Source organism: Hippichthys cyanospilos, chromosome 6 (assembly GCF_059441005.1).
Source record: "Hippichthys cyanospilos isolate Australia breed blue-spotted pipefish chromosome 6, RoL_Hcya_1.0, whole genome shotgun sequence".
Classification (NCBI taxonomy): Eukaryota; Metazoa; Chordata; class Actinopteri; order Syngnathiformes; family Syngnathidae; genus Hippichthys; species Hippichthys cyanospilos.
Window position 1 is genome coordinate 3,913,561 of NC_142374.1, and position 10,435 is coordinate 3,923,995.

General features: G+C 37.6%; 1 protein-coding gene across 4 annotated transcripts in view; it reads left to right on the forward strand.

Annotated features, from left to right (window-relative positions):
* The window catches only part of LOC148421903 (aminopeptidase N-like), a 23,497-nt gene extending 14,854 nt beyond the window's left edge, over nucleotides 1-8,643 (forward strand). For all 4 annotated transcript variants that reach the window (XM_088417893.1, XM_088417895.1, XM_088417896.1 and 1 more), the window contains 11 exons: nucleotides 439-614; nucleotides 918-994; nucleotides 2,184-2,317; nucleotides 2,404-2,459; nucleotides 2,664-2,811; nucleotides 3,439-3,530; nucleotides 4,839-4,946; nucleotides 5,031-5,198; nucleotides 5,296-5,436; nucleotides 7,547-7,628; nucleotides 7,958-8,643. In XM_088417893.1, the coding sequence (XP_088274019.1) occupies nucleotides 439-614; nucleotides 918-994; nucleotides 2,184-2,317; nucleotides 2,404-2,459; nucleotides 2,664-2,811; nucleotides 3,439-3,530; nucleotides 4,839-4,946; nucleotides 5,031-5,198; nucleotides 5,296-5,436; nucleotides 7,547-7,628; nucleotides 7,958-8,113 (1,338 nt within the window). In that variant the 3' untranslated portion in view covers nucleotides 8,114-8,643. The remainder of the gene's footprint in view (nucleotides 1-438; nucleotides 615-917; nucleotides 995-2,183; nucleotides 2,318-2,403; nucleotides 2,460-2,663; nucleotides 2,812-3,438; nucleotides 3,531-4,838; nucleotides 4,947-5,030; nucleotides 5,199-5,295; nucleotides 5,437-7,546; nucleotides 7,629-7,957) is intronic.
* Nucleotides 8,644-10,435: the final 1,792 nt, after the last annotated feature.

Genomic DNA, 10,435 nt, shown 5'->3' on the forward strand with positions numbered 1-10,435 from the left:
TAGAAGGCCAAAATTGTCAAAATCAATTACATGAAAACAACTTTAAACTTGGGAAAAAGTCATAGTTTTAACATTGTTAAACTTATAATTATGAAAAATATATTCATAATATTGTCAAATTATTTTGCAATTTTAATAGCCACATTACATATTAGGTTTGGATCTGGACCTTCACTGAAAACGCCCCTCTGCCCCCACTGAATGTTTCAGAAACCCTCATTTGGACAAAACCTGACCTTAACCCAAGTACAGACTATATGTAAACGTGTAAATGTAAGCAATGATGTGCAGCGGCAGCACACTGGTTGCAAAGCATGAGCGTGGTTGATCATGGATCAGCACAGCAGATTTATTAGCAGTGCCTAAAACGTGTGACTTCACAGCAGCATGACTTTAAACTACAAGTCAATTGAACGTTGAACAATCGTGTCTCTGCAGGCTGTTGATGATGCCGGCCTCTCTGATCTTCCTGCAACTGTCCACAACATCATGAACACATGGGTTCTGCAGATGGGCTTTCCCGTGGTTACAATCAATGCAACAAACGGAGTTGTAACTCAGAAACATTTTCTCTTGGATCCCGACTCTGAAGTTACAGTTCCATCAGTTTACAAGTACAAACTGTGTTCAGTTTTCATTATTATAGAATGTTCTTACACAAACATATTGTACAGAAATACAGGCAAATCATTTTATTTTTGCAAGTGAATAACTATCATTTGATTGAGCTTATCTGGAAAATTATTTGTAAAACTACATGAAAAAAATGACTAGTAACATATAACTATGTTGAAAATACAATTTTAAAAATCAGTTAAGAACATCTACAATTGGTGTTATTAACTACAACGAATGACAAAATATGATTTTGGTATCGGTCCTACAAATTGGTATCCGTAAAAAAATGTCTTTTGCAGGTATGAGTGGATTATACCCATCAAGTGGATGAAAAACGGAACCCTCCAAAATCAACTATGGTTGTCCAAAGGAACAGGTGATTTGGATGAGTAGTTTCAAACACATTTTCCTCCTGGGCATTACCAGCAGGCTTGTGATTGCAAAACAATACGACGATGGTCATATTATCATGTCATCAAATCCGCTGTAAATTCCTCCTGCATTTGATTGCCAGCAAATTATTAAACAGTCACTATTACCTAAGTAAAAACAAAGGTGAACAAATGTGCATGTACTGTGAACAATAGTACAATTGGCACATTATGCAAATTTATAAATATAAGAAAACATGTTACCGAAATTTTAGATGTCATAGGCTCTACTTTTGAAGACCTTGCACATGTGCCTGGTGTAAAAACCGGTGCATCTGTGCTGCGCCATGTGGGGGAACAGAGACATATGACACAAATGACAGGGTGGATTGGAAGGAAATGTCAGCTATCTTCAATCTCACAATAGTGCAAATGACCATTTTTTTTCTGTCCTCCGAATGAAAATGAAAATATCAAGAGGAAGGAAACTCCACCCATGCACTGCTTTGCCGTAGATTTGCACTGGACACCAAAATGCAGCTCCGTGTCTCATTTAGCCATCAAGTGTGCTGTCCACTTAAAAAAACACAAACACAAAAAAACAAAACAAGGGGATGCCCCCATTTTCAGTCTTCCCCAAAATATGGTGCCATTAAGTAGCTGTAGTTACCTTCATAACAGCAAATACAAAAGCATTAACGTTTGATATGCTTTACCCTGGCCTGATCAACATGGCACATACTTTATATCCATGACCTCCAATGACAACATAGTGAATACAGCAAAGGAGATTTTTTTTTTGTTTCTCGACTTTTAAAACCAGGCCAAGAAACTTTCACCGCCGTTTCTTCTGTAACGCCGCATGGAGCAACCACCGTCAGATCTCTAAAAATGAATACCGGTACATAAATAATAAACCAAGCTATGAGATCTGAGTTGAAGATCAACAAATCACATTACGCTCAGTTACAAAAGCAATGTGTCTATGTTTAACTTTTGTATTAAAATATATTGTCAACTAAATCCAAACATTAGTATACGGCAGACTTCATTACGATTGTTATGATGTGGCTGGTGAATCTATTGTCCCTCTGTGCATGTCTGTCGAGAAAAAGATGCCCACAAAGTGCATTGATCAGCCTTGCACATAAAGTGTACTGTAGCAATGGTGAGTAACCCATTTTTTTTCCCTAGACACAATAGAGTCAATGAAGTTACCAGGATCCAAATGGCTCCTGGCCAATCTCAACGTGGTGGGTTACTACAGAGTTAACTATGATCAAGGCAACTGGGAAAGACTGCTTGAGGTTCTGAACAGAGCTCATGGTGTAAGGCATTTCATGACCTCATTAAACAGTTTCACTACACTGATTCAGTCAAAATAATACAACTTTTATCTTTGTTTTTTTTCAAGACCATACCAGTGATCAACAGAGCTCAGTTAGTGGATGACGCCTTCAACTTGGCAAGGTACACACTTTTTAAGACGACTAAGTACTGTACATACATACAAGCATGCATACATGCCTACATACTGTACATAAGTACATACATACATACATACATGGATAGATCAAATTGAACCACCTTCTCATATACACAACTGATCTGGTCATGTCGCTGTTATATAGTACTAAACTAACTATGATCTTCACGATGCTTTAATCCCAAAAGGGCCGAGCTCATCCCCACGGTTCTGGCTCTCAGAACCACCTTGTATCTGGATCAGGAGAGGGACTACATGCCCTGGGAGTCGGCCCTGAACAACCTGGACTTCTTCTACCTCATGTTTGACCGTAGTGAGGTTTACGGTCCCATGCAGGTAGGGTTTCTTTCTTTGATAAGAAATACAGCCAATGCTTCATTGAGGAAGGGACAACTCTTGATCAATTACTCACTGGTTAGCTGCCTCCGGATAAACATTTTGGAATCAAACTTTGTGGGGAAACCACTGAGTCCAATAAATGCATGCAACACCGGATACCTATGATTTCATAAACTGTAACATTCTCGTGAGTAAATAACTCCTTAGCAAATATTTCCACAAACGCCATTGGGTACGTTCTGAATTTTTATTGAAAGCTTCCCAGTAAAGTAAAGGTTTTGGCAGGAACTACTGAATGTTTAAAAAAAAAATGCATTGCTTAAAGTATGTTTAGTGTATACCAGGGGGCTCCAAACTCAAGGGCCGCTGCCCTGCATGTTATCCAGGTTTCTTTCCCTGACACACCTGATTCAAATGATCAGGATCATCATCAGGCTTCTGCTGAGCTTGCTGATGACTTGATCATTTGAATCAGGTATGTTGGGGAAAGAAACCTGGAAAACATGCAGGACAGCGGCCCTCGTGGACCGAGTTTAGTGACACCTGGTGTTTACTATATGTACATCTTATTGCTACATCCGACATGGTCCTCAACCCGCTCAAATTCATTCTTTTTTGTTTCAGGAATATTTAAAAAAACAGATCATGCCGCTGTTTGACTATTATAAGATCATGACTGTAAACTGGACAAACATACCTGATGGACACTTGGACCAGTGAGTAAAGACCAAAACCTTTTTTTTTTTTTTTTGCCCAGGTCTAATTATTTTTGTAGTACTGTAATTCCCTATATATAGGATGCACCTAGTTATAGGACGCACCCTTAATTTTAGGATAAGATTCTGGTATTTTCTATGTTACCATGTATAGGACGCAACAACAATTTGGCGACTATGTAACACTCATAGCAAAATAGAATAAATCTCGTCGTTGTAATTTCATATTTTTTTGTGTTCATATCTGTCAGTTATATATTTGTTGCGAGTATAGTGAAGATTACCTGTGTTGCTTGAGTGAGCAAATGGGAGAAGGAGGGCGGGAGGGAGGGAGCCAATGCCTGAGAGAGAGAGAGAGAGAGAGAGAGAGAGAGAGAGAGAGAGAGAGAGAGAGAGAGAGAGAGAGAGAGAGAGAGAGAGAGAGAGAGAGAGAGAGAGAGAGAGAGAGAGAGAGAGAGAGAGAGAGAGAGAGAGAGAGAGAGAGAGAGAGAGAGAGAGAGAGAGAGAGAGAGAGAGAGAGAGAGAGAGAGAGAGAGAGAGAGAGAGAGAGAAATCCTGCTATCCTGCTTGGTCAACTTCAGACTCCACTCTATGTCGACGTGCAAGAGCCGTTACCTCGTTAGCCCAACCTATTTGCAACCTATTAAGCTAAAAGAATCACTCCCTTCTTAAAGCCTACTCTGTAATACTATTGTTTGTGAACAAGGATGGACTCGGACGTTGTTCCGGTCTGCTCACTTCTTTTATTGAAAATAATTCCGTAACAACCTCAGCTAACACAAGCTGCTAGTTGCAACTCAGGCATTGGCTAATAACAGCTAACTGACTTCCCCTCTGTACTTCATCCAATTGCCATAATTATTGTAAGTAAGAATACAGTACATCCGATATAAAAATGCGCATCTGTATGTCAAACCTGGGCTTATGTGGCAGACAAATGCAATCTTCCTCGTATGTCGTCCAAAAAATAAAATAAATAATAATAATCTGTAAATTATCTTTTATTGGATGCACCCATATTTTTGGCCTTCATTTTTTGGGGGAAAAAAGTAAAACTTATCATTGGGGAATTACGGTAAATCATGGCACCTTTATTATTTAAAGATCCACTAAGCTATTGCTGGCCACACCTGTGAGTCCTGCATAATCAATAAATTCCTGTTTTTAATCATTGTAAATGTCGTTACTCATACTCCCGGCTGCTGAGCATGAGTTTCTGATCTTTTTCCCTGGGCTGTTGTGCCTCCAGCACTTGCAATGGCAACATATTATTTTTGTCCTTTTTCATAACTTTGGATTGTCACGCAGGTACAATCAGGTGAATGCCATCAGTCTGGCTTGCCGGACAGGCCATGGGGAATGCCAAGACCAGACCAAGGCATGGTTCAAGCAATGGATGGATAGCAAAATGAATCCGTAAGTGAACCATAAGATGTCTTTTTTATTTTTATCGTACCCTTATCGCTGTTTCTGATTTCCCGAGACACCATCCGTTTGCAGAATACATCCCAACCTCCGTTCCACTGTATACTGCAATGCCATTGCAGCAGGTGGTGCTAAAGAGTGGGAGTTCGCTTGGTCTCAATTTAAAAATGCTACAATTGCTACTGAAGCTGAAAAGCTCCGAGCTGCTTTGGCCTGCACAAAGCAGCCTTGGCTGCTCAATAGGTACGTACGTTCAGCCAACGTTACGATCATCATACAGTATAAATTATAACATACGTTTGCTTACACAAAGCAAATGAATTTGGTGGGTTCCCCTAAGGTACCTGGAGTACACACTGGATCCCAACATGATTCGAAAGCAGGATGCCACCTCCACCATCGTCTACATTGCCAACAATGTGATCGGGCAGTCTCTGGCTTGGGACTTTGTGAGGGCTCATTGGTCATACATATTCACCCAGTGAGTATAAACGTTTTAATACCTTGTTTGAGGAAATTAGGCTGCCCATCATTTAAGGTTACAGCCAGCGTGATGGTTTAAAGGTGATGAAATAAACTTTACAGCCCAGAGTAAAAGCTTGACATCATCAGTTATGTCAGGTAACTTATTTACATTACATTCCTCAAAGCAATGAAATGGTCTCACAAACTCCGTTCCCACTCATGTGACATGGAAACGGAATGGCAGCTTTATGGCCAAGATCATTATGGGACTTGTTGTAATTCAAACTCTACTGTGCTGACCTGCTGCCAGGTCCAATGCAACATGTTCAAGTTAAAAATCAATCCAGTGTGCTAAACCAGTGCTTTTCAAAGTGGGCTCCGTGGACCCCAGGGGTCTGTGGCCTGACTGTAAGGGGTCCGTGTATTTAAAAAAATGAATTATATATATATATATATATATATATATATATATATATATATATATATATATATATATATATATATATATATATATATATATATATATATATATATATATGCTTTAACATTCAATTGTGAGGTATTCATGACTCTTCAATGCCAGGGGCCTATGTTCACGTTACTTAAGAGTCCAGGCATTAAATCCCATATACTTAAGTATCAATTTAATACTTGTGTATCTGGAAATGAATGTCCCTAATGTACTTATGTATCGATTGTCCGGACTCTTATAAAAACGTGAAAATATGTACCTGGCATTGAATGAGTTATTAGATTTAATCATTTTAAAATTGCCGTTTCGTGTGTACAATTGTTTGCTAATGAGGCAATGAAGCCAGCAAAGCTAAAGCAGCATTTTATTTTCTAATGCTGTATTTGACTAAATAATAGAAATCGACCCGTTTGTTATCAGGAGGCGTGCAAATTTGCAATTTATCTTTTCTAAACTTTAGTATAGCTGAAAAGTAGCAAATATACTTGTCAAATTGAATCTGTTGGTGAATAAAAAAGTCACTTATTAAAGTATTTAAATTTAATAACACTAATACATTTTAAATTTTAGGTTATCATTTTTTTCTTTCCGCACATATTTGCAGTGGGGTCCTTGGAAAATTTACTTCATAAAAGTGGTCCCTGACTCCAAAACGTTTGAGAACCCCTGCTTTAAACACATCATGCTGAAAATTGAAATAGCGCTTCTGAACCCTTCAGAGCTTCAATTAGTATTTTTAGCGTTACTTTATGATTAGATTCAAGTGCCTTAAAATAACATGACAAGTGTCGATTTTTCAAAACTTGATTTTTAGCAATCTCTTTAAATTATAATGCACTTCAGGTCTTTTTCCTCGCCAGTATTATTACTCGGTTTTATTCTATTCACATTCTAATGATGTGTGCAGTGTCCATTCAATGATTCGGTATCTTAAAAAAAAAAAAAAAAAAAAAAAAAAAACTTGAAAGAGATCAATGAATTTAATGGAAAATGTAGGATACACGACTACATTTACTTACAGTTACTTATAATTTTTCAGGAACATTTTTAGGTATAACTCAGACTGTGTGTTGTTGTTTTTTTGTCTAGAACAGACTTAAAAAAAAAAAAAAAGCCATCATTTACAATTTATTTTATCCGGAAACAAAATGATCAGTCTTCAATGCATTTCATACTCCTTTCCCCTTAAAGTGACACTGAGTAAGATTTAGCTACAGACAGCAGGAGAAGGAGTGTTTAATTGATGCAATTACTGTAATGCTACTAAAGTTTACACAGGTGTATGCGAAAAATTACACATATTCTCAGAGAGTATGTGTAGTTTATGGGCATTGCGGTAAGTGCAAAAACAAACATTCCTCCTCCTGCTGTCCATATCAATAACAAGCATGGTGACCGGAGGAATGCCACCCCGCATGTAATATCATTTCATGATAACTACACCTACAATTATATTTCAAACATATTGTTGGTCGTTAAGAACACATTTATTTACAAGTTTTTGAAATTTATAATAATGTATTCATTTCTAAATCTTACACAGCGTCACTTTAATAAGGATAAACATATTACAATTTTGTGGTGTTAATAGTCTATTAGTTTTCATTGCTATTGTGAGCAAAACTAACATAATATTTTCTTTCTTCACTTGCAGGTATGGAGGTGGATCTTTTTCTTTTTCCAACCTCATCAATGGTGTCACCAAACGATTTTCCAGTGAATTTGAGCTTCAACAGGTTTGATTTTCCAGCTCATTCTAACAGTTTTCAGGCATCATTTCTTACTGTAGTTTAGTAACACAAAGTATAGCCACAAACATATCTGTCAACCCTGAGATTATGTTAATATTTTGGTTTGAGTGTCTACTCTTCCTTGGCATGCTGTAATAATAATAAAGTAATAATAATGCTGAGTCACTTGCCGGTTTTTGCGGCGAACGAGCAGTCAGTCCTGTAAATGATAATTATTATCATTAAAATTATAATGCATGTTACTGTGCTCATGATGACCTCATAGGCGTTAGCATTGTTTCGATGAAAAATCTCTGTTTTCTTTGCCATCGCAGCTGAAGCAGTTCAAAGCAGATAACGCCGAGGTCGGTTTCGGCTCCGGTACCCTGGCAGTGGATCAGTCCATCGAGAGAACCATCGCCAACATGAAGTGGATAGCAAAGAACAAGGACAGCGTCCTCAAGTGGTTCAGCGATGAAGCAAAATCTTGATGATGCTCTCACTTGCCCTCAAATGGAGCAAAGTCTATTGTTCAAAACATTATACTTCAAAAATGTCGCTTGTTTCTCCTTGGCAGAGTAGGCACATATCTTTAGTTTATTTCCTTCTTGAAATGATAGTATTTAAGATGTAGTTTGTATTTTATGTCAGTCTAAGGGGAGATTCACAATGTAAAACAAATAAACTTATCATGATAAAATAAATAAGTTAATAATAACAAAAAGAAACTTTTTTAAAAGAACAACTTTGTTATACAATGTATTAGTGACTATTCAGTCAAGGATCATTCCATTTCATGATCTGAGAAGAAAAAAACAGTTGTGTATGCAATACATTCTTTAAAGTTTTTTTCAGTCAAGGATAAAATGATGAGAACAATTTGGAGTGCTGTGCTTTTATCACCAATTTTACAAAATGTGAATCCTTAATTTATTTTTTATTGCCAGTCATCACAAAGGCTCTACTGTTTTTTTTGTCAAAGTTTTTGCCAAGTTTTGTTCAATAAATGTGTCTATATTTACTCATTTTTCCTTTGATTACTTTATCAAACTGAACAGTAGTTACATGCGAAACAAACAAAAAAAACATGGTGGAAATGTAGAATTTGTAGAGATTTTGATTCATAAAGGATGGATTAAACTTTCAAGTCTTACACAACTGCAAATATGGGTTTTGTCATTCAAAACCCTCTGGGTTTTATCACATCCAGCGCCGTCAAAATGTATACTTATGTTAGCTCACAAACCCTCAAGAAGTGGTGATGACACAATGTGTCCTCAAGTTAAAGGCTATAAGGTACAGTATACGCCAGGGGTTCTCAAAGTTTTTGGAGTCGGGGACCCCTTTTAGAAAGCACATTTTCCAAGGACCCCATTGCAAGTGTTTGCGGGGAAAAAAAAAAACATTTAAGCCAAACGTAAAGCCCTTTTTATTCACCAACATTCAATCAGACAACAAGTAAAAATGATTAATTTTAAATTACACTGAAGTTTAGAAAATAAAAATTGCAAATTGCACAACTCCTTATAGCAAACTTTTTAGTCAAAAACAGCATTAGCTTTGCTGGCTTCATCACCTCATTTAGCAAGCAATTCTAAACACAAAACGCATTTTGACAAATTTTAAAATTACATTTTCAAAAATATATTAAACTGGTTCAATTGGTTGCTTTACTGAAGAGTCATGAATACTTGCATAATGTAATAGAATATAAAATGAAATCAACACAAATGTTCTTTTTTTTTGATGAAAAACCCAATGTTCTGTCCTTCCTAAATGTTACAATGCCCTCTTTCTAGGTAGACAAGACAGACTATCAATGCACTATCAACAGCGGCCAGAGGCAGCGCTAAAAACAGGGACTAAGCCGAACAAGGCACAGATCTGTAACTGATAAAAGATCAACTAAATCTGCCGTCAGGCCACGGACCCCCGGGAGTAAAGCGGGCCCCACTTTGAGAACCAGCGGTATAGGCTAAGCGGTCCGTTCACTCGGATGTTATTGATGCCTTTTTAATGTCAGCATTTAAACCACTGCAGTAAATTTTTCTCTGTGAAGTGGGTTTGTCTCAGTGACACTCCAGAGCAGCCAAAGCAGATTGCTAATGCAAATGAAAACATCTTTGACTCAGTCATGTTTGTTCAAAAAAGATTTTATTCTTGCCAAATCCAGCTGATGTCAGAGGAAGCTTTTTCAGCCTGCGTGGGGAAAGGGAACCCACACAGGCATGGGGAGAACATGCAAACTCCACACAGGAAGGCCGCAGCGAGCTGCAATTGAGCTCGGGCCAGCGGGCTGTGAGGCGAACGTGCTAACCACTGGTCCACCATGTCACCCCCTACTTACTCCATTCATAATGAATTACAGATTGTTTATAAAAAGGGAGGACAGTATTCTAATTGTGCTATACCTCACTCCTCCTCTCGCTTCATTCACTTATTAATTTTTGTTCGCTTTAATAGTCAGTTTAGATTTTGAATCTTACAACTTTAAAAGATATTCTTTTGGATTATGGCAACATTTAAAAAGAAAATGTTCATACCTTCTACTTTCTCATAAACTAATGACTGAAACAATTCACGCAGCAGTTTACTTTGGTCTACCTTACGTTGATGATGTCCACAAATTGAGGAAGCACATATTTGCGTTTTGTGAGGCCGTGGGAACATGCAGTGGGCATTGTTAAAGATAACATTGTAAACTATTCTTATTGCTCCCTCGAGTCAGTGGTTATCAGCTATTTATGTCACTCGTCTGTCCTAAAAGGTCATCTGTTGCCTTGCAAACAGTGAAAGGACTGAATTAAGAAGGA